Below are 23,817 nucleotides of genomic sequence, written 5' to 3'. Positions count from 1 at the left end.
TTTGTGAGTCAACGGCCCCTTCCTCCATCTCTTCAGTTCGGTTCCCACCCCCAAGCAATCCTAGTTTAAACTCTCCCCAATAGCCTTAGCAAACCTCCCTGCCAGGATATTGGTCCCCCTGGGATTCAAGTGCAACCCGTCCTTTTTGTACAGGTCACGCCTGCGCCAAAAGAGGTCCCAATGATCCAGAAATCTGAATCCCTGCCCCCTGCTCCAATCCCTCAGCCACGCATTTATCCTCCACCTCACTCTATTCCTATACTCACTGTCACATTCAAGACCTTCTAGATTAGCGTTATTTGTCACAAGTACATCAAAATATACGGTGGAATGTGTTGTTTGTGTCAACGACCAGCACAGTCCAAAGACTTGCTGGAGATTGTCTGTAAGTATGGCAAACACAGCACGCCCACAACTTTCCGGCCTTATCCTGCATGTCTTTGGTCTGTGGGAGAAAACCGAACCACCAGAGGAAAAGCATGCGGACACGGGGAGAAGTAAACGTACAGACAGGATTGGACCCAGATCGCTGGCGGTGTAAAGCGTCTCACTCGCCCACATGCTGCCCCACGAGGAATTTTGGACTTTCCGTGATCACTTCTCACCCTTGAGACAAGCTTGCAAAACCCCTGCTCGTGTAACAAACCCACCACCCCAGGGGTCACTGTGCGAGCTGTCACTGCACTCCCCACCCCACCCCTGCTCGTGTAACAAACCCACCACCCCAGGGGTCACTGTGCGAGCTGTCACCGCACTCCCCACCCCACCCACCCATCAGAAGTGCATCGTCCTTTGGGTATGGAAACAGGATACCTACATAATATCCCAGACCAGGTGTCAGCTGGGCGTCAAATACCACTGGAATAAAACTTCTCTAACGTTGCACTCAAATCCGGTGGCGTGGAGAGAGTTTCACTCTGTGTCTGACCCTGGGAGTGTGTGATGGGACGGTGTGGAGAGAGTTTCACTCTGTGTCTGACCCCGGGAGTGTGTGATGGGACGGTGTGGAGGGAGCTTCACTCTGTGTCTGACCCCAGCAGTGTGTGATGGGACAGTGTGGAGGGAGATTCACTCTGTGTCTGACCCCGGGAGTGTGTGATGGGACGGTGTGGAGTGAGCTTCACTCTGTGTCTGACCCCGGGAGTGTGTGATGGGACGGTGTGGAGGGAGCTTCACTCTGTGACTGACCCCGGGAGTGTGTGATGGGACAGTGTGGAGGGAGCTTCACTCTGTCTGACCCCGGGAGTGTGTGATGGGACGGTGTGGAGGGAGATTCACTCTGTGTCTGACCCCGGGAGTGTGTGATGGGACGGTGTGGAAGGAGCTTCACTCTGTGTCTGACCCTAGGAGTGTGTGATGGGATGGTGTGGAGAGAGTGTGTGATGGGACAGTGTAGAGGGAACTTCACTCTGTGCCTGACCCCGGGAGTGTGTGATGGGACAATGTGGAGGGAGCTTCACTCTGCAGGTTACCAGGATTTGCTTGCCTGTCCAAACAGGTGAAGGTTCCCCAGGTCGGAACTGTAGACACGGCTGGTGGGGCAGTGCCAAGGGTGTCTGTGTGCCTGTACCAGTGTAAACATCCCCTTCTCTCTGGGCAGAGCTACAACACGAAGCAGCTGAAGAACCTTCGGCCTTTTCCGTAACTGAGCCTCAACTTCCAGAGAAACCTCTGCAGATCGAGATTGAGACACCATTACATGCCAAGGAGCGAGAGAGCAGGTCAGTGGTTTCAATATTGGTGTTACTATACGGCTGCCTGGTTCTCCAAGGGTCTCACACAGCTAGCTAGTGGCAATGAACCTGCAGAGACAGGAGTGTCTGCAAAGCCTGTAATCCTGGGGTGTTATTGTGGGAGGGGAGGAACTGTGGGAGGCTCACACTATCGGACCTCTCTCTCCTCGTTTGCTGCAAAATTGCCAAAGAACGGTTTTGGAAACTGCCCAAAGACTGGAAGTGTGGAGTATCATCTTGGCAGCAGAGTAAGCAGTTTCCTTTTCTGGAAGGATTCTGTTCAGTGCAGTTTTTTGGTCTGTGTCTCAGGCCCTGAGTCAGGGGCGGAGGGTGGGGAGGGTTTTTATGCAGGTGGACCCGGTGTTGGGCCCCGTGTGGTCGGTAATCCTCTCAGACATCTACCCCCATCTCCCTGACAGGGCCCCATTCCCCTGTCTGCACTCCATCGCGAGGTGCGATCGGAAATAACCCTTATACAGTACAGGGCACCTCACCGGGGTTATGAGCACCTAGTCTCATTCCAGCGCCGTCTCCTGATGCAGCTGGAGCGGGGTGGGGCCCAGGGGCAGCTTCAGGGTTATTTTGAGGGGCGATAGTGTACCGTCCCCGGTCTGTGGGTTAGTCGAGGTGCCACGCCTGTAAGGAGTTTGGGCATATTTGGAAGAATTGCCCGGGTGGCCAACTCTGCCTCAGAGGCACAGGGTGATACCGCTGGGCCTTCCCCCGCTGACCCCCCCCCCCCCCCGGCTGTCCCTCTCCCTGTTGCGCGACCTCTCTCTGCCCCCCATCGGCTGTGTGACTTGATCTTGTGGCCCACGTCTGACTGTTGTACACTGCGACAGAGTCCCTAGTGAAGGTGAACAGGTCTCTGACGGCACCCGTGTGCTTCGGGAGGGGGTGGACCCACTCCTGCCCCTGCTCCATCACAGGTTAACGGGTTTTCTTCGACACAGACCAGACATGGAGGTTGTCCTGTCAGCTCATGCCAGCGACATCCTCCTCATGATCACCGACCCAGTTGACGTGCAGAAGATCCGAGACCACCAGCAGGTCTTCTCGGCTGTGTCTTTTCAACTGGGAGAAGAGTGCAGGCCTCCTGGGGGGGCTCAGTGGCAGGTGGACTCCCTACCCGAGGGGCTGAGACCCTTTGTGTGGAGCACCACCCACCTCCTCTACTTGGGGGTCTACCTGAGTGCAACGGAGGAGGCCGGGCTGGTGAGCTGGTGGCATTCGGAGACAAATATCTCTGCCTGGCTGGAACGCTGGTCAGGCCCCCTTCGTGCGATCTCATACCGGCTGGGACGCTGGTCAGGCCTCCTTCGTGTGATCTCATACTAGGGAAGGGTGTTGGCTATAAATCAGCTGGTCGCCTGGAAGAGATGGTACCGGCTGATTACGTTGGTCCCTCCAATCGCGGAGGGCAGTCTCCGTGTGCACCTCAGCTGGTGGCTCTCCACCTCAGGACCTGCAGAGATATCTCACAGTGACCACACTCTGAGACGGTATGCGCTGGGGACGCACTTTCTCCGCCAGGGACGGGAGTGCACGTGGCTTCCAGTGGACAATGTCAGCCGCGCCGATTTGTGGGAACTGCCTGGGTTTTATTGGGAGCTGAAGGGGATATGGGGTTTAGTCTCGTACTGACAGGGTGATCTTGCGTCGGTGGGGGACGGTGCTCTGGCTGTGAGGGGGACTGGTCCACATCCTATCACGGAGGGTATCGGGGAAGTGGAGGAGTTCGGCTGCACCACCTGATGGGCCGGAAGTGCTCGGGCCCAGGCCTCGGGAGAGGGTCCCGCACAACGTGAGCCATGTTGCGGAGGTGCCCACCGTGCCCTCCTGTGACGCTCCAAAGCGTTTCTTGTATGGGCTGCTCCTGCGCACCGTTCACTCCCTTGCCTCCGTCGTCCGACCGGACCCGCCTTGGCAGCCCGTGTCATCACCTGACAGCAGAGGAGGCCCCCAGTGGAAATCTCTTTACACAGGCATGCTTCCCCTGTACACTGGAGACCTGGGGTGGACGGTGTGGCATCGGGCAGTCCCGTACAATAGATTCCTGAGCAGGTTCACTGACACCTTGTCCAGCTGTCCGTTCTGTGGCCGGGAGGAGTCAGTGTGTCCTGTATATATGGAGTGTGAGAGGTTGCAGCCCCTGTTTGAGTATCGGAACGGGCTGCCCTCAGGTTCTGGTTGTATTTCAGCCACAAGCCCGTGTACGTGGGCACCCAGTACGGAACGGGGCAGGGTGTGACGAGGATCTACTGGTGGGCTTTGTCCTGGGCCGACGACGTCCTCCTTGCGATCACCAAACCTGTTGACCTACAGGCGATGTGAGGCTGTCGGTGGGTTTTCTCAGCCGCATCCTCTGCCAGGGTCAATTGGAGAAAGCGCTCTGGTCATTTAGTGGCTCAGCGGGAGATGGACTCCCTGTCAGAGGAGCTAAGACCATTTGTGTGGAGCACCACACCCCTCCATCTGGGCTCTCCCTAGGATCCATTGCGGAGACTCGGCTGGTGAACTGTCAGGACTTGGAGATGACTGGCTGCCCCTCTTCTGGGGCTGCATGTGTGCCAGGGTGTCCCTAGAGAGGGGGCACGTGATCATTATGAGTTCCGTGGGGGATTTCCAGGAATGGTGGTCCCACCCCCGGGAATTGAATGCATCATGGACATTAATAACTCTGGTTTAATTTGAATTCGGTAACTGTATTGTAACCCCTGACCTTTGTACATCTTTTGATTTTGAGTAGAGTTTTTTATGTTTGTAAAACAAAAATAGTGAGTGAGGGTCAAACTTCCTCGGTTTGAAGTTTTTGACGGGACTACAGAAAAGCAAAGATCTATTTTTTTTTGAAGAAACCAGACATTTAGCCCAATTCACCTGTAAGCTCAGGACCTGCTGTTCCTCATTCTGCAGAGAGAAGAAGGAAGCTGAATTTGAATCCTATCTCCGTCGAATGATCAACCGTTTCACCCGGCAGCTTCGTGAGGACATCCACAAGGTCTGTCAAACCAAATTGGAAATCATGGAGTTTTGATACCTTCAAAGGCTTCAGCCAGTAAATCAGGGAGTAATAGAGGACTGAAACACACCCTTGGCATTTCTTACATACTGACCAAGAAGCACATCTAAGCCAGTCCCTCTAAACCTTCCCTGTCCATATCCCTCTAAACCTTCCCTATACATATACCTGTCCAACTGTCTTTTAACTGTCGTTAATTTATCTGCCTCAACCACGTCCTCTGGCAGCTCATTCCGTTTACCCATCACCCTCTGGGTGAAAAAGTTATTCCTGAGTTTCCTATTGGCCCTCTGGTTCTTGGTTCTTCAGCCCTGGGGAAAAGTCAATGGGCATTTACCCTGCCCTAGCCCCTTGTGATTTTATACACCTCCATGAGGTCACCTCTCTGTCTCTACACTCCACCGAGTAATAAACTCCCAGCCTGCCCAATCTCTCTCTATGGCTCAGGTCTTCGAGTCTTGACAGCATCCGTCCTTGCCTCCTTTCCATCCATCCCTTAACTGAACAGAGTACTCCAGCGTCTTGTACATCTGCAACGTAACGTTCCATCAGGATCAGGGAGCATGTCTTGTGAGGAAAGTTTGTGTGAGCAAGGGCTTTCTGGAGAGCTGGAGGTTGAGAAGTGACAAGACAATAGACAATAGGTGCAGGAGTAGGCCATTCGGCCCTTCGAGCCAGCACCGCCGTTCACTGTAATCATGGCTGATCATCCACAATCAGTATCCAGTTCCTGCCTTATCCCTGTAACCTTTGATTCCGCTATCTTTAAGAGCTCTATCCATCTCTGGATGATAGAAGACATAGATAGAGTGGACAGCCAGAGACTTTTTCCCAGGTAGAAATGACTGATATGAGGAGGCGTAATTTTAATACGATCGGGGGGAAGTATCAGGGATGTCAGAGACGGGTGTTTTACACAGAGAGTGGTGGGTCTGTGGAATGCCCAGCCGGGTTGGTGGTGAGACAAATACATTAGGGACATTTAGGAGATGATAGAAAAATGGAGGGTAACACAAGAGGGAAGGGTTGGACTGATCTTACAGTAGGTTGGAAGGTCAGTACAAGATCGTGGGCGTGTGGCCTGCCCTGTGCAGTAATGATCTATGTTCTGTCAATGTTTGGAACTGTTTTCATCGAAGAGCAGGAACTTGTGAATGTGTCTAGGGCAGAGGTTGACAAGTGACAGACGGGGTAAATGGAGAGTCGGGGTTCTGGTAGGTAAGCTGTCTGTCATCCTGTGGATATAAAAGGTTCAATGGCCCCAGTGGCTCTTTCTGCTCTTTATATCTTCTGCTGAATGGTGTCCGTGTAGGAGGGACCTGGTATTCTCATACACATCACAGAAAGTTAACATGCTGGTTCAGCACACAGTTAGATCATAAGACATAGGAGCTGAATTAGGCCATTCGGCCCATCGAGTCTGCTTGCCATGTGGTAATGGCTAATCTATTATCTCTCTCAACCCCATTCTCCTGCCTCCTCTCTGTAACCATTGACGTCCTGACTAATCGAGAACCTATCAGCCTCTGCTTTAAACATACCCATCGACTTGCCCCCACCACTGTGTGGGGCACCATGGCAACGCGGTGGTCAGTGCAGTGCCTTCACAGCACGGTGCTTTGGAGTTTGGAGTTCAATTTTAGTGTCGTCTGTAAGGAGTTTGTGTGCTCTCCCCGTCCATTTTCTCCAGGTGCTCTGCCTTCCTCCCACAAGAGACATTTTGGTTAGTGGGTTAATTGGTCATTGTAAATTGTCCTGTGATTAGGCTGGGGTTAAATTGGTGAGTTGCTGGGTGGTGTGGCTGTATCTCTAAATAAAATAAGTTTTCACAGATTCACCACCCTTTGGCTAAAGAAATTCCTCCTCATCTCTGTTCTAAAGGGACGCCCCTCTATTCTGAGGCTGTGCCCTCTGGTTGTAGGCAACCCCACTACAGGAGGCGCCCTCTCAACCTCCACTCTACCTCGGCCTTGGGGAGGGAAGTGGTTACGTTGACTGTGAGGAGAGGGGCCTCCCTGAAGTGAATCCAGGCCCTGGTAAGGTTGCACCTGAAATATCGTGAAACATTCAGGGATAGAGAAAGTGCAGTGAAGATTCCTGAGCTGGTAGTTTTGTTGTATGAAGAGGGATTGAACAGATTGGTCAGATATTGCTCCATTCCTTCCCCCCACCCCCACACCTCTTTAAGATGTCTGTGCCCCTCTGTCATTCAGTCTCAACCCAAAACATCAGCTGTCTGTTTCCCTCCTCTGAGTTCATCCAGTGTAGATCACTACAGCACAGTCCAGGCCCTTCAACCCATAATGTTGTGCTGACCTGAGATCAGTCTACATAGCCTCCATTTTTCTATCATCCATGTGCCATAGAAACATAGAAAGCCTACAGCACAATACAGGCCCTTCAGCCCACAAAGCTGTGCTGAACATGTCCTTACCTTAGAACTATCTAGGCTTACCCATAGTCCTCTATTTTTCTGAGCTTCATATACCTATCCAGGAGTCTCTTAAAAGATCCTATCGTATCCGCCTCCACCACCGTCGGCAGCCCATTCCACGCACTCACTACTCTCTGTGTGAAAAAAACTTACCCCTGACATCTCCTCTGTACCTACTTCCAAGCACCTTAAAACTATGCCCTCTCGTGTTAGCCATTTCAGCCCTGGGGAAGAGCCTCTGACAATCCACACGATCAATGCCTCTCATCATCTTGTACACCTCTATCAGATCACCTCTCATCCTCCATCACTCCAAGGAGAAAAGGCCGAGTTCACTCAACCTGTTTTCATAAGGCATGCTCCCCAATCCAGGCAACATCCTTGTAAATCTCCTCTGCACCCTTTCTATGGCTCTCACATCCTTCCTGTAGTGAGGCGACCAGAACTGAGCACAGTACTCCAAGTGGGGTCTGACCAGAGTCCTATATAGCTGCAACATTACCTCTCAGCCCTTAATCTCAATCCCACGATTGATGAAGGCCAATGCACCATATACCTTAACCACAGAGTCAACCTGCGCAGCAGCTTTGAGTGTCCTATGGACTCAGACCCCAAGATCCCTCTGATCCTCCACTCTGCCAGGAGCCTTACCATTAATACTATATTCTGCCATCATATTTGACCTACCAAAATGAACCACTTCACACTTATCTGGGTTGAACGCCATCTGTCACTTATCAGCCCAGTTTTGCATCCTATTGATGTCCTGCTGTAACCTCTGACAGCCTTCCACACTACCCACAACACCTCCAACCTTTGTGTCATCAGCAAATTTACTAACCCATCCCTGCACTTCCTCATCCGGGTCATTTATGAAAATCACGAAGAGTAGGGGTCCCAGAACAGGTCCCTGAGGCACACCACTGGTGCCTGTCTAAGAGTTTCCTAAATGTTCCTAATGCAGAGGGTTCACAACCTGGTGCCCACAGACCCTTTGATGAATAGTAGGGGGTCTATGATATTAAAAAGTTTGTGAACTCCTGCCCTAATGTATCTGCCTGTACCACCAGTCCTGGCGTTCCACACACCCACCACTCTCTGTGTTAAAACTTACCTCTGCCGTCCCTCCTATACTTTCTCCCAATCACCTGAAAATCATGCCCCTCGTATTAGTCATTTCCGCCCTGGGAAAAAGTCTCTGGCTGTCCTCTCGATCGTCTTGTTGCTCCAGACTGGACCTGTGACCTATTGAGTTCGGAAGAAAGAGCCCGGGTGGGAGAGGGGAGGAGACGGAAACGGTAGATGTGGAGGTAATGTTTTTCCCTGGCTGAGTCTCTAGATCCAGGGGACACTCTTGAAACGAGGAATGAGCATTTGGGTCTGAGGTGTGGAGAATTTCTTTAGCCAAAGGGCCGTAAGAGTTTGGAACTGCTGGCCAGAGTGTGTGTGGAGGCTCCATCGCCGAGTGTATTCAGAACTAGGAGGGCTGGGTTTAGATATTAGGGAAGTCATGGACATTGGAACGTGGTAGATCAGCCATGGCCGTATTTAGCGGTGGAGCAGGAACAAAGGGCCGAGCGGCCTGCTGTTTTGATTGGGGGAGAGGTACTGCGTGTGGCCACGTGGTAACATTGTCCAAGTCACCCACTCTGCCTTCTGCTACTTCCGGTCTGTATATTGTTCCCCTGCAGGCACATCTCCTCTGCCTATTGGCCAATGGAATGTTCCGGAACAGGACGTGCAGTGAGCCCGAGCTGCGGGCTGTGGCCTTGTCCTTGCTGCCCGCCGAGCTGGCCGGGCTTTCGGCCAGGGGTGTGGACGTCCTGTACATCTCCCGGCTGCTGAAATGGTAAGTGACCTCAGGACGGTAACGGCAATGGCGATTTGCACGGCAGTGGGCTTGGTTCAAATGGCGTTCCTTTGTGTAAAAATTCTGTGCAATAAATGTTTCTCTTGTGATTGCTGCTTCTATGATACTCTGTGCCTGTGATGCTGCTACAAGTACGTTTTCTGTTACATCTGTCCAAGAAACTGCAGAGAGTTCAGCACATCACAGAAACCAGCCTCCCCTCCATCGATTCTGTCTACACTTCCTGCTGCCTCAGTAAAGCAGCCAACAACATCAGAGACCCCTCCCACCCCGGACATTCTCTCTCCTCCCCTCTCCCACCCGGGCTGTCTGTCTCCTCTCCTCTCCCACCCCGGACATTCTCTCTCCTCCCCTCTCCCACCCGGGCCGTCTGTCTCCTCTCCTCTCCCACCCCGGACATTCTCTCTCCTCCCCGCTCCCACCCGGGCTGTCTCTGTCTGTCTCCTCCCCTCTCCCACCCGGGCTGTCTCTCTCCCCCCCTCTCCCACCCGGGTCTTTCCGTCTGTCTCCTCCCCTCTCCGACCCCGGACATTCTCTCTCTCTCTCTCCTCCCCTCTCCCACCCGGGCCTTTCCGTCTGTCTCCTCCCCTCTCCCACCCCGGACATTCTCTCTCCTCCCCTCTCCCACCAGGGCCTTTCCGTCTGTCTCCTCCCCTCTCCCACCCCGGACATTCTCTCTCCTCTCCTCTCCCACCCCGGACATTCTCTCTCCTCCCCTCTCCCACCCGGGCCTTTCCGTCTGTCTCCTCCCCTCTCCCACCCGGGCTGTCTCTCTCCCCTCCTCTCCCACCCGGGCCGTCTGTCTCCTCCCCTCTCCCACCCGGGCCTTTCCGTCTGTCTCCTCCCCTCTCCCACCCAGGCCGTCTGTCTCCTCCCCTCTCCCACCCAGGCCGTCTCTCTCCTCCCCTCTCCCACCGGGGCAGAAGATACAAAAGCCTGAAAGCACGTCCCACGAGGCTCGGGGACAGATCCTACACCACTGTTATAAGACTATTGAATGGTTCCCTGGTTAGACCAGATGAAATCCTGACCTCCCAATCCACTCATTATGATCTTGCACCTTATTTACCTGCACTGCTCTTTCTCTGTGACTCTTGCACTTTATTCTGTGCTGTGACTGTTTCCCTGTGTTGTACACTATGTGATGGTCTGCTCTGTGTGGACAGTCTGTTCGGTGTATCAGTACGTTTAACAATAACAAACCAATTCTGACGCATTACCGTTTATTTATTGAGCTACAGTGTGAAAAAGGCCTTTCTGCCCTTCGAGCCACACTTCCCAGCAATCCTGTGACTTAACCCTAGGCTATTTACAATGGCCAAATAACCTACAAACCTGTACACAATTGGACCGTGGGAGGAAACCAGAGCACCCGGAGGAAACCCACACACTGATGGGGAGGACGACATCGGAATTGAACTCTGAACTGCACCAAGTTGTTCTAGCATTGTGCTGATTGCTATGCTACCACGACATACCCAAGCGTGTTTTGGTTCTTGATGCAAATGGCACATTTCACTCTATGTTTTGACATACACAGGATAAATAAATCTGAATCTGTGACCTCTGGTTATAGAACAGATAGATACTAGCATTGTACTGGGTGACTGGAAAATTGCAAATGTTACTCTGCTATTTAAGAAGGATGGGAGGCAGCAGAAAGGAAACCATAGACCTGTTAGTCTGACATCAGTGGTTGGAAAGTTGTTGGAATCAATTGTTAGGGATGAGATTACGGAGTACCTGGAGGCACATGACAAGATAGGCCAAAGCCAGCATGGATTCCTGAGGAAAATCCTGCCTGACTAATTTTCTGCAATTTTTTGAGAAAGTTACATGCAGGGTACACAAAGGAGATGCAGTAGATGTAGTATACTTGGATTTTCAGAAGGCCCTTGACAAGGTGTTGCACATGAGGCTACTTAGCAAGATAAGAGACAATGTAATTACAGGGAAGTTACTAGCATGGGTGGAGCAATCGGCAGAAAGCAGAGAGTGGGAATAAAGGGATCCTATTCTGGCTGGCTGCCAGTTACCAGTGGAGTTCCACAGGGGTCGGTGTTGGGACCGCTGCTTTTTACAATGTAGGTCAATGATTAGGACTGTGGGATTAATGGATTTGTGGGTAAATTTGCCAATGATACAAAGATAGGTGGAGGAGCGGGTAGTTTTGAGGAAACAGAGAGCCTGTAGAGAGACTTAGATAGTTTAGGGGAATAGGCAAAGAAGTGGCAAATGAAATACAATGTTGGAAAGTGTATGGCCATGCACTTTGGTAGAAGAAATAAACGGGCAGACTATTATTTAGATGGGGAGAGAATTCAAAACATAGAGATGCAAAGGGACTTGGGAGTCCTTGTACAGGATACCCTAAAGGTTAACCTCCAGGTCAAGTCAGTTGTGAAGAAGGTGAATGCTATGTTGGCATTCATTTCTAGAGGTATAGAATATAAGAGCAAGGATGTAATGTTGAGGCTCTATAAGGCACTCATGAGACCACACTTGGAGTATTGTGTGCAGTTTTGGGCTCCTTATTTTAGAAAGGATATACTGACATTGGAGAGGGTTCAGAGAGATTCACGAGAGTGACTCCAGGAATGAAAGGGTTACTGTATGAGGATCGTCTGGCAGCTCTTGGGCTGTATTCCCTGGAGTTCAGGAGAATGAGAAGGGATCTCATAGAAACATTACGAATGTGAAAAGGCCTGCACAGATTAGATATGGCAAAGTTAGGACAAGAGAGCATGACTTCAGGATTGAAGGACGTCCTTTTACAACTGAGATGCGGAGAAATTACTTTAGTTACAGGTGGTAAATCTGTGGAATTTTTTGCCACGTGTAGCTGTGGAGGCCAAGTCATTGGGTGTATTTAAGGCAAAGATAGATAGGTTCTTGATTAGCCAGGGCATCGAAGGGTATGGAGAGAAGACAGGGGAGTGGGGATGACTGGAAGAATTGGATCAGCCATGATTGAATGGCAGAGCAGACTTGATGGGCCAAATGGCCTACTTCTGCTCTTATATCTTATGGTCTTAACATCAGCCATGAATCTGCCTTGTTGAGCCTTTTGAAATCCCTCAAAAACTTTATAAGTTTCCGTGAGATATATGGACCAAATCTGGTCAAGGGAGAGAGGGGGAGAGGTTGTGTGTGAATTGGTGATGTTATAGCCCAGGTAGCTGAGACTGGTAAATTGATTTATGATTGTCACATGTACTGGTCCTGCACACTGTTCATACAGATCAGATCATTACACAGAGCATCGAGGTAGAACAAGATAAAGCACTAACAGGATGCAGAATGAAGTGTTACAGTCACACAGAGAGTGCAGTGCAGGTAGACAGTAAAGGAACAAGGTCATAACAAAGTAGATTCTGAGGTCAAGAGTCCAACTTAATGTAATGGGGAGCCGTTCGCTGGTCCTATGACGGTGGGGTAAAGGCTGTCCTTGAGCCTGGTGATACGTGCTTTCATATGTATCTTCTGCCTGAAGGGAGAGAGGACAAGAGAGAGTGTCTGGAGTGAATGGGGTGTTTGTCTACATTTCTGCCTGCCTCGGTAAAGCAGCCAGCATAATCAGACTCCATGGAGCGGAGGCTGCTTTCCGTAGCATATCCACAGCTCTCCACAGTTTCTCGTGCTCACGGGCGGAGCAGATGCCGTACCGAGCTATGATGCATCTGGATTGGATGCTTTCTGTGGTGCGTCGGTAAAAATTGGTTGAGTGTCATTGAGAATTTCTTCAGGCTCCAGAGGAAGTGAAGACTTTTGTGAACTTTCCCTCTCCTGTCTCCAGGTTTGTGTCGGCCTTTGAGATGGACCTGTCCGTCGGCCGGAGTGACTCAGGGAAGCTGTCCGGAGCTCTGCGGCACAGACTCTCACGCCGTTCTGCAGGCAGCGAGGAGGAATTGGTTCACGTATGTTTCGTGGTGAAACAACCAACCGTAAACCTCAAGTGAAGACCGTGTGCTAGAAGTACTCTGTGGCCTGCTACTGGCCCACTGAGTATTTCCCACATTTTCTGTTCTTTCTGTTTGTGTTTTGAGTTTCCTCAATTGTGCATTTGTCTTGCTGTGACTCATTGCCCTGATCTCCTCGGTCCTTTGCTGCCCTCTGGTCCCTCCCACTCCTTTTGCTCTTTGTTCCATCACCATAAGATATAGGAGTAAACATAGGCCATTTGGCCCATCGAGTCTGCTCCACCATTCCATCACGGCTGATTTATTATCCCCCTCAACCCCGTTCTCCTGCCTTCTCCCCGTAACCTCAGACCCCCTGACTAATCAAGAACCAATCAGCCTCCACTTTAACTATACCCAATGACTTGGCCTCCACAGCCGTCTGCGGCAATGAATTCCACTGATTCATTCTTCCTCTGTTCTAAAGGGATGTCGCTCTACTCTGAGGCTGTGCCCTCTGGTCCTAGACTCCCCCACTATCAGAAACATCCTCTCCACATCCACTCTATCTAGGCCTTTCAACATCTGATGGGTTTCAATGAATTCTCCATCATTCCTCTAAACTGCACTAAGTACAGACCCAGCGGCAGCCTCGTACATTAACCCTTTCATTCCCAGAAACATTCTCATGAACCTTCTCTGGACCCTCTCCAATGCCAGCACATCCTTTCTCAGGTAAGGGGCCCAAAGCTGTTCATAATACTCCAATTGTGACTTCCTCTTCCTGTCTCCGCCCCTCCTCCTCCCCCTCCATTCCTCCGTCTCCTCTGCTCCTAGTCTGTTCTGCCCTTCACCCTCGCAATGCTCACTGCCTCTCTGTGCACTTCCCTCACCCCGCTGCCTGTCCCTCCCTCTCTGCCCCCCTCACCCTCTCCCTCTGCTGCCTCCAGATCTATTGACTGCACTTGAGGTTGGGTTGTTACCGTGTGAGGATTCTTTCTCGGTAGGCCTGCGCTTTGCGCGACCCTCACTGCTGGCCTTTTTGTATCTACAGCTGTTCCTCATCGTACTCCGGGCATTGCCTCTGTCGTCTCGGCTTGTCATTTCTCTTCAGCCTATTCCGTTCAAGCAAAGTGCAAAAGTGGTAAGCAACGTGTCCATCACTGTTGTCGAGGTTGTGAGGGTAGGGTAGTGTTGTGGTTAGCGTAATCTATTACAGACGCGGGTTCAATTCCCGCCTCTGCCTGTAAGGACTCTGGGGTTTCCTCCGGGTGCTCCAGTCTCCTCCCACAGTTCAGGGGTACGGGTTAGTAGATTAATTGGTCACGTGGGGTGTAATTGGGCAGTGCAGTCTCGTTGGGCCATGAGAGGCTGTAACTGTGCTGTATCTCTAAATATTAAAAAATAACCCTTTGGGTAAACAGGTGTGCAGCTGATTCCTCCCAAGTCTAATCCCTGATGAAAGGTCTCAGCCAAAAACATCGACTTTTCATTCTACTCCACGCCTGACCTGCTGAGTACAGGGCCCTCAGCCCACTTTTAACCTACTCTAAGATCCCTCTAACTCTTCCCTCCCACATAACCCTCTGTTTTTCTATCATTTACTTACCTTTCTGAGAGTCTCTTAAATGTCCCTGATGTATTTGCCTCTCCCACCACCCGTCAGCATGTTCCACACACCCACCACCCTGTGTGGAGAAAAAATTCCATCTGACAGCAGACACCACCCCCCCCCCTCCCCGCCACCATACTTCCCTCCTTAAAACAGGGGTTCCCAACCTGGGGTGCCTTGCTTAATGGGCAGCAGGAAAAAGGTTATGAACCTCTGCCTTAAAATCATCTCTCTCCTATTAGCTATTTCCACCCTGGGGAAAATATCTCTGGCTATCCACTCGATCTTTGCCTTTCATCCTCTTGCTCACCTCTATCAAGTCACCTCTCATCCTCCTTCACTCCGAAGAGAAAAGCCCTGGCTCGCTCAGCCGATCCTCCGAAAACATGCAGCATCCTCCGCACCTTCATATCCTTACGTTTAACCTCCGACATCCCCCCCACCTATATTTTTCTCCAATCATCTTAAAGTTATGCCCCTTCATATTCTGTGTGTGTTGCTGTGGATTTCCAGCATCTGCAGAATCCTTTGTGCTTCTAATTCCTGTTCTCTTCTCCTCAAGAATCAGAGAGGGGAGAAGTCCGAAGGCGACTCCCAGGAAGCTCCTGAAGCGGAAGCCGACACTAAACCCGGAACAGCAGCCGGAAAAGAGGCCAAGAGAAAAGCGGACGTCAAACCAGAGGAGAAGGGGGAGATCCGGGTGAAGAGAGAGGGTGGGGTCGCTCGGAAGAGGAAGAAGGAGGTCAGCCGTCCCGAGGCGTCCGCTGAGTCTGGGTTCGAGGATGACGAGCGCTCGGGGAAGCCGAAGCTGAAGAATGAGCGGCGGAGGCGTGTGGCTTCGAAGGTCTCATACAGGGAGCCTGACACAGACCAGGATGATGGCAGCGACTCGGATTTCGAACTTGTCGATGGCTCTGCCCACTCCAGCAGCTCCTCGGGTGGAGACGGGGCCCGCGCACCCGGGGACAAGAGGGGAAAGGCTCTGCACGGCCGGGGAAAGGGCCGGGTGCGTGGGGGGAGTGCGGAGGCTGGTGAAGAGGGGGACTCGGGGAGCACTGCATCGAAGAGGAGATCCTCAGGTTATAGGAGGGGTGCCAGAGAGGCGAAATCGTCAGACCAGTGGATCGAGGTTTATGCCGACGTCGAGCGGAAGTGGGTGGCCGTGGACTGTGTGCGCAGTTCTGTGGACCACCCAGCGTTGTGCGTGAAGCACGCCTCCAAACCTCTCTGCTACATCGTCAGCTTTGACAACGAGAACAGCGTGAGAGACGTTACCCAGAGGTACGACGTGGCCTGGATGACCGTCACCAGGAAGCGGAGGGTTGACCCGGCGTGGTGGGAGGAGACGCTGTCGCCGTACAGGAGCACCCGCTCTGAGCGAGAGGCAGAGGAAGACCAGGAGGTAGGTGCAGATTTGGAGACGCTCATGAATCTCTGCTAGCATTGGGTCTGGTGAGATCCAGGGTCGCTACTAGAGCCTGGGCCTCACCAACAGGGACCAGAGTGCCGATTCCAAAACCAGTTCAAAGAGTCAGGGTCACACAGCACTGTATAGGCCCCTCAGACCTATACAAACCACATTCCCTTGTTCATAACCCATAACACTCCATTTTTCTATCACCCATATGCATAAGAGTTTCTTAAATGTCCCTAATGTATCTGCCCCCATCACCACCCCCAGAAGCACGTTCTCTGTGTTATTAAAAAAAAGTACTACCTCTGACATGCTCCCTATATTGTTGTATCGGTCTTCACTGTGGAAGACACTAGCAGTGTGTCAGATGTTGAAGGGTGTGAGGGAAGAGAAGCGGGTGCAGTTACTGTTACAAGAGAGAAGGTGCTCAAAAAGCTGAAAGACCTAAAGGTACGCAAGTCACCCGGACCAGATGAACTGCACCCTAGGGTTCTGTAAGAGGTAGCATTAGAGATTGTGGTGGCATTAGAAATGATCCTTCAAAAATCATTGGACTCGGGCATGGTGCCAGAGGACTGGAAAATTGTAAATATCACTCCACTCTTTAAGAAAGGAGGAAGGCAGTAGAAATGAAATTATAGACCAGTTAGCCTGACCTCAGTGGCTTGTAAGATGTTGGAGTCAAGTGTTAAGGGTGAAGTTATGTAGTACTTGGTGACACAAGACAAGGTTGGACAAAATCAGCATGGTTTCCTTAACAGAAAATTTTGCCTGATGAACCTGTTGGGTTTCTTTAAGGAGATTGCAAAAAAGATAGATAAAGGAGATGCAGTGGATGTTGTATATTTGGACTTTCAGAAGGCCTTTGACAAGGTGCCACACATGAGGCTGCTTACCAAGTTAAGAGCCCATGGTATTACAGAAAAGTTTCTAACCTGGTTAGAGCATTGGCCGATTAGTAGGAGGCAGCGAGTGGGAATAAAAAGATCCTTTTCTGGTTGGCTGCCAGCGACTGGTGGTGTTCCACAGGGGTCAGTGTTGGGACCACTTCTTTTTGTGCTGTATATCAATGAGTTAGATGATGGAATAGATGGTTTTGTTGCCAAGTTTGCAGATGATATGAAGATTAGTGGAGGGCCAGGTAGTGTTGAGGAAACAGGTAGGCTGCAGAAGGACTTAGACAGATTAGGAAAATGGGCAAGAAAGTGGCAAATGAAATATAATGTTGGAAAATCCATGGTCATGCACTTTGGTAGAAGAAATAAATGTGGAAACTATTTTCTAAACGGGAAGAAAATCCAAAAATCTGAGATGCAAAGACCTTGTGTAGAACACCCTAAAGGGTAACTTGCAGGTTGAGTCGGTGGTGAGGAAGGCAAATGCCATGTTAGCATTCATTTCAAGAGGTCTAGAATACAAGAGCAGGGATGTGCTGCTGAGGCTTTATAAGGCACTGGTGAGGCCTCACCTTGAGTATTGTGGACAGTTTTGGGTCCCTCATCTTAGAAAAGATGTGCTGGCATTGGAGAGGGTAAGAGGAGGTTCACAAGGATGATTCCAGGATTGATAGGGTTATGCAAACAACAGGAATTCTGCAGATGCTGGAAATTCAAGCAACACACATCAAAGTTGCTGGTGAATGCAGCAGGCCAGGCAGCATCCCTAGGAAGAGGTACAGTCGACGTTTCAAGCTGAGAGTCTCGGCCTGAAACATCGACTGTACCTCTTCCTAGAGATGCTGCCTGGCCTGCTGCGTTCACCAGCATCTGTGATGAAAGGGTTATCATATCTGGAAAAATCTCCCAAAACACTCTGGGCCTGTACCCATTGGAATTCAGAAGGGTGAGGCGGGTTCTCATTGAAACCCTTCGAATGTTGAAAGGCCTGGACAGAGTAGATGTGGAGAGGATGTTGCCCGTGGTGGGGGAGTCTAGGACAAGATGGCACAGCCTCGGGATAGAGGGGCATCCATTTAAAACAGAGATGGGGAGAATTTTCTTTAGCCAAAGGGTGGTGAATTTGTGGAATTTGCCGCCACGTGCAGCTGTGGAGACCAGGTCATTGGGTCTATTTAAGGCAGAGATTGATAGGTTCCTGATTGGACATGGCATCAAAGGTTACGAGGAGGCTGGGGGGTGGGGCTGAGGAGGGGAAAATGGATCAGCCATGTTTGAATGGCAGAGCAGACTCGATGGGCCAAATGGCCTGATTCGGCTCCTATGTCTGATGGTCTTAAGGTTTACATTTTCCTCCATTCACCTTAAAGTTACACCCCTCGTGTGTGTTACTCTGGAACTGCTGCGTCTGCAGAATGGCTGTGTTCATGTTAGGGATGATGTACTGGGCTGAGCCCACTGCTCTCTACAGCTACTTGTGTTCGTGTGCATCCAAATTGCCGTATCAGAACATGGGGAACCAAGGTCAACACACAAAACGCTGGGGGAACTCATCAGGTCAGGCTGTCTATGGAGAGGAGAATTCTTCCACCACTTTGTGTGAGTTGCTCTGGATTTCCGGCATTTGCAGAATCCGTTGTGTCTGTGATGCAACCAGTCAGGACATTTTCAACAGAAATCAGTTGTAATCTCAGTTACGACTGTTCGACACACCCGAAGAGCCTGTTTCTGTGCTGCTGGGTTTGAATCTGTTGAAGTTGTATATTGGGGCATTGTGAAAGGCCCCCACTACTCCCACTCCCCACCTGAAAGGGACCTCTTTATTTCTGCTTGCTGTTGGCTGTTGCCCTCGGGATTGAGGGTGGATTGGATCCGGCCTGGGCGGCCGCTGTGAACTCATTCTGTGCTGCAGGACGTTTACAAGTGTTTTTCCTGGTTTGACAGCTGCGTGCGAAGTTGCTGGAACAACCCTTGCCCAGCTCCATCGTAGAGTACAAGAACCACCCACTGTACGTGCTGCAGAGACACCTGCTGAAGTATGAAACGCTCTACCCACCCACTGCTTCCATCCTGGGCTACTGCAAGAAGGAAGCCGTCTACTCCCGGTGAGGACCTCGAGGCAAGCCCGGCCGGCACTCCGACTGGCCGGGCGTACTGGGCCTCGAGACTGGGCAGTGGGAGGGCGTCCTGGGGTTTGAGACCCACAGTCTGACTTCCCTTAGTTCCTGACCAGGGCCGGTTCCCACCTGACACTGTCGAGAGAGGTGGGAGGGAGGGGAGAGGAGAGAGGGGAGAGAGGGGGGAGGAGGGGGAGAGAGAGGGGAGGGAGGGAAGGAGGAAGAGAGGGGGAGAGGGAGGAAGAGAGGGGGAGGGGAGAGAGAGGGGAGGGAGGGGAGAAGGGAGAGGGGAGAGAGAACACCCCAGTACACTGTAACACACACAAACACATGCACACACTGTTCTCCCACATACACACTCACCCCGGTTATCCACACGCTCACCACCCCCACACACTCCACCTCTGTTCTGCCTCAATTCCTCTTTCTTCCCTCATTTCCACTTTTTCTCTCTCCTTCCTTATCCTCGTCACTCCCTGCTTCCAACCCATAACCCTCCACCCACCTCCTCTCCCCCTTCTCCCCACCTCAACCCACTCCTCCTCTTTCTCCCCCTCTTCCCTACCTCTCCTCAGTCCCCCTCTGCACCACCTGCCCCCCTCCCTTCTCCCCGCACACAGTGCCAGTTTGGCCATGCTCCGCTCCGGACCCGTTCCCGCTGTGTCCGTCTCTCCTGGCCCCCGGTTTGTCGGCCGTCCGCTCGGGTGACATGAAGATGGAGCAGCACTGACCCCGTCCTGACCTGCTCTTTCAGGGACTGTGTACATGTGCTTCACTCCAAGGACACCTGGCTGAAGGAAGCCCGTGTGGTGAGAGACGGAGAGGTGCCATGTAAGGTACGAACTCTGGACCCCCTCAATGAAAGATCCCCCCCCCCCCAGTTTGCTGGAGCTCTGCCTCCTCTCCCCGCCCGCCCCCTCCCCCAGACACAAGGCCTCAGGAAACCCAAGTAGGACCCAGCCATCCAAACCCCACGCCCACCTTGCCTGATTACCTCTTAATCAGACCTTGGCCTCAGTGCTCCCTCCTTCCCTGCCCATGGACCCCCTCAATTCTCCAGACAGTACACTGTCAGCCACAGTCCAACAGCACCTCTCAGCCTCTCACAATGAGGGCTGCAAAGAATTGCAACCCTCGAGTGAAGAAATTCCTCCTCGTCTGCCTTAAATAGGCTACCCCTTATTAGAACACAGAACAGTCCAGGCCCTTCGCCCCACGATGTTGTGCTGACCTTTTAACCTACTCTTAAAGTCAACCTAACCCTTCCCTCCTGCACAGCCTCCAGTTTTCTATCATCCATGTGCCTGTCTAGGAGTCTCTTAAATGCCCCTAATGTATCTGCCTCTCCCATACCCACCTCTACCACCGTTCCATGTGCCCACCCCTCTCTGTGTATGAAAGCCGAGCTCTGACATCCCCCGATGCTTTCCTCCAATCACCGTAAAATTATTCCCCCTCGTATTAGCCATTTCCACCCTGGGAAAAAGTATCTGGCTATCTGCTGGATCTCAGCCTCTTATTATCTTGTACACCTCTATCAAGTCACATCTCATCCTCCTTTGCTCCAAAGAGGAAAGCCCCAGCTCCCTCAAACTTTCCTGATAAGAGGTGAGGCAGCATCCTGGTAAATCTCCTCTGCACCCTCTCTAAAGCATCCACATCCTCCCTATAGTGAGACCAGAACTGAGCACATATTCCACGTGTGGTCTGACTAGAGTTTCACAGAGCTAAATCATTACCTCTCGGTTCTGAAACTCAACCCCTGTCGCCAGCAATCTCCCAACCTACACCCTGTCACCGTCACCATCCCCGCCCCTCCCTCGCAGTAACATCCCCCACCTCCTCCTCGCCTCGGCCTGTGCTCCTCGCCGCTGGGCCGGTGGCTGTAGTGACGTGGAACCGTGGTTACCCACAGATGGTGAAGAGTCAGTCCAACAGGGCGCGGCGAGCACGCATGTCAGGCCTGGAGAACGGCGACCAAGACGATCTCGGGCTTTTCGGACGCTGGCAGACGGAGGAGTACCACCCGCCCAGGGCCACCGACGGAAAGGTGGGTGTGGCTTTTGGGGGCCGGAGGATTGAGTGGGGTTTGGTGCCCTGTTCCTTCCTCAGATGGGTTGGTCAGCCCCCAAGTTGGTTCCACTTTTGGTGAGGTTGTCCCGCGGCGTGACCCTCCCTCGGTACCTCGGTACCGCCCCCCCCCCATGGTGTGACCCTCCCTCGGTACCGCCCCTCCCACAGTGTGACCCTCCCTCGGTACCACCCCTCCCACAGTGTGACCCTCCCTCAGTACCACCTCTCCCACAGTGTGACCCTCCCTCGGTACCGCCCCCCCCCCATGGTGTGACCCTCCCTCGGTACCGCCCCTCCCACAGTGTGACCCTCCCTCGGTACCACCCCTCCCACAGCATGACCCCTCGGTACCACCCCTCCCATGGCATGACCCTCCCTCAGTACTGCCCCCCCCCCACGGCATGACCCTCCCATGGTGTGACCCTCCCTCGGTACCACCCCTCCCACAGTGTGACTCTCCCTCGGTACCGCCCCTCCCACAGTGTGACCCTCCCTCGGTACCACCCCCCCCCCCCACAGTGTGACCCTCCCTCGGTACCACCCCTCCCACAGTGTGACTCTCCCTCGGTATCACCCCCTCACACAGTGTGACCCTCCCTCAGTACTGCCCCCCCCCCCACGGCATGACCCTCCCTCGGTACCACCCCTCCCACAGTGTGACCCTCCCTCGGTGTGACCCTCCCTCAGTACCACCCCTCCCACAGCGTGACCCTCCCTCGGTACCATCCCTCCCACAGTGTGACCCTCCCTCGGTACCACCCCTCTAAAGAAGTAATTCTGCCTCATTCTTCTTGCTGCCAGGTCCCACGGAACGAGTTTGGGAATGTTTATCTATTCAGACCCTGCATGCTGCCTGTGGGCTGCCGTCACCTGCGGATCCCCAACCTGCACCGTGTGGCGCGTAAGCTCGACATCGACTGCGCCTCCGCCGTCACTGGCTTCGATTTCCACTCTGGACATTCGCACCCGATGTATGCACCTCTCCCTACAATGCTCAGATCCCCCGCTCCTCCACTCCCCCCAACATCCCCGAACCCTTTCCATCTCTGCTGAACCCTCTCACTCCCTCCCAGCTCCCCTCCCCTGCCCCATTTCTCCTTCCCCCTCCTAACCCCCCCATTCACACATGGTGCTACTTGTCTCCACCCTCACTCGCCCTATCCCGAAATGTCCCCTTCACCTCCACGTAACCCTTCCTCTCTGCTAAACTCCCTCTTGTCCTTCCTTTTCCTCCTCCTCAACCCAAAACCTCCCCTTCACCTCCCTCTTCTGTGGACTAGAATCCCCAGCATGGAGCAGAGGGACCGAATGGTCTGTTTCTAATTCTGTTCAAATCGGCTGGGTTGACTGCAAGTCTGAACGGTTGGCACAGAGAAGTTATTGAGCAGGTTGAGTGGGCTCGAGTTACAAGGAGAGACTGGACAGGGTGGGTCTGTCTTCCCTGGAGTGTAGAAGGCTGAGGGGGTGATGTGATAGAAGTTTATGAAGTCACGACTGGCAGAGATATTCACGGTATTTTTCCTATGGTGGGTAAATCTAAATCCGGAGGGCAGATGGAATGGAGTGCAGGAAAGTGTGGGGTTATGCAATTTGTTGGAAGAATAAAGACATAGATTATTTCTAAACGTAAAGAAAAATCAGAGGTGCTCGGGGACTTGGGAGCCCTTGTGCAGGTTTCCCTGAAGGTTAACTTGCCGGTTGAGTCAGTAGCGAAGAAGGCAATTGCAATGTTAGCATTCATTTCAAGAGGACAAGAACACAAGAACAAGGGTGTAATGCTGAGGGTTTTATCCGACATTGGTCAGACCACACTTGGAGTATTGTTAGCAGTTTTGAGCCCCTTATCTAAGAATAGTTGTGCTGGCATTGGAGAGGGTGCAGGGGAGGTTCACGGCAATGCTTCTGCGAATGAAAGGGTTAACACAAATGCTTGCTGGCTCTGGGCCTGTACTCACTGGAGTTTAGAACATGACGGGGATCTCATTGACACCTATTGAATATTGAAAGGGCTAGATAGACTGGATGTGGAGAGGATGTTTCCTATGGTGGGGGAGTCTTGGACCAGCAGGTGGTGAATCTGTGGAATTCATTGCCACAGATGGCTGTGGAGGCCAAGTCATTGAGTATATTTAAAGCAGAGGTTAATAGGTTTTTGATTGGTGGGGGCATTAAGGTTTACAGGGAGAAGGTTGGAGAATATGGTTGGGAAAAAGCCTTGATTGAATGTTGGAGCAGACTCAAGAGGCAACAACCTAGGTCTGCTCCTGGGCCACATAGTCTGGTGGCACAGGTTTAAGGGAGAGGAGACATTTTGAAAGAGACCCGAGGGGCAAGTTTTTCTACACAGGTCATGAGTTTGTGGAATGGGCTGCCAGAGGACGTGCTGAGGCAGATACATTAACATTTAAAAGACACTTCGACAGGTACACGGATAGGGAAGGTTTAGAGGGATACGGACGGGTACACGGATAGGGAAGATTTAGAGGGATATGGACTGGTACACGGATAGGGAAGGTTTTGAGGGATACGGATAGGAAAGGTTTAGAGGGATATGGACAGGTACGCGGATAGGGAAGGTTTAGAGGGATATGGACAGGGACGCGGATAGGAAAGGTTTAGAGGGATACGGACGGGTACACGGATAGGAAAGGTTTAGAGGGATAGGGGCAGGTACACGGATAGGGAAGGTTTACAGTGATATAGACAGGGACACGGATAGGAAAGGTTTAGAGGGATACGGACAGGTA

The 23,817-nt window shown here is 52.1% G+C and overlaps 1 protein-coding gene across 1 annotated transcript in view; it reads left to right on the top strand.

Annotated features, from left to right (window-relative positions):
• Nucleotides 1–23,817, top strand: part of xpc (xeroderma pigmentosum, complementation group C) — a 68,036-nt gene that overhangs the window by 37,655 nt on the left and 6,564 nt on the right. Inside the window, 10 exon segments of the mRNA XM_072280216.1 lie at nucleotides 1,601–1,721; nucleotides 4,650–4,734; nucleotides 8,881–9,038; nucleotides 12,856–12,976; nucleotides 14,013–14,102; nucleotides 15,133–15,972; nucleotides 18,825–18,985; nucleotides 19,752–19,833; nucleotides 20,913–21,047; nucleotides 21,872–22,041. Coding sequence (XP_072136317.1) covers nucleotides 1,601–1,721; nucleotides 4,650–4,734; nucleotides 8,881–9,038; nucleotides 12,856–12,976; nucleotides 14,013–14,102; nucleotides 15,133–15,972; nucleotides 18,825–18,985; nucleotides 19,752–19,833; nucleotides 20,913–21,047; nucleotides 21,872–22,041 — 1,963 coding nt within the window.

This window comes from Mobula birostris, chromosome 16 (genome assembly GCF_030028105.1).
Source record: "Mobula birostris isolate sMobBir1 chromosome 16, sMobBir1.hap1, whole genome shotgun sequence".
Classification (NCBI taxonomy): Eukaryota; Metazoa; Chordata; class Chondrichthyes; order Myliobatiformes; family Myliobatidae; genus Mobula; species Mobula birostris.
The sequence above is the reverse complement of the archived record's forward strand: the minus strand, read 5'-3'. Positions and strand labels throughout refer to the sequence as shown.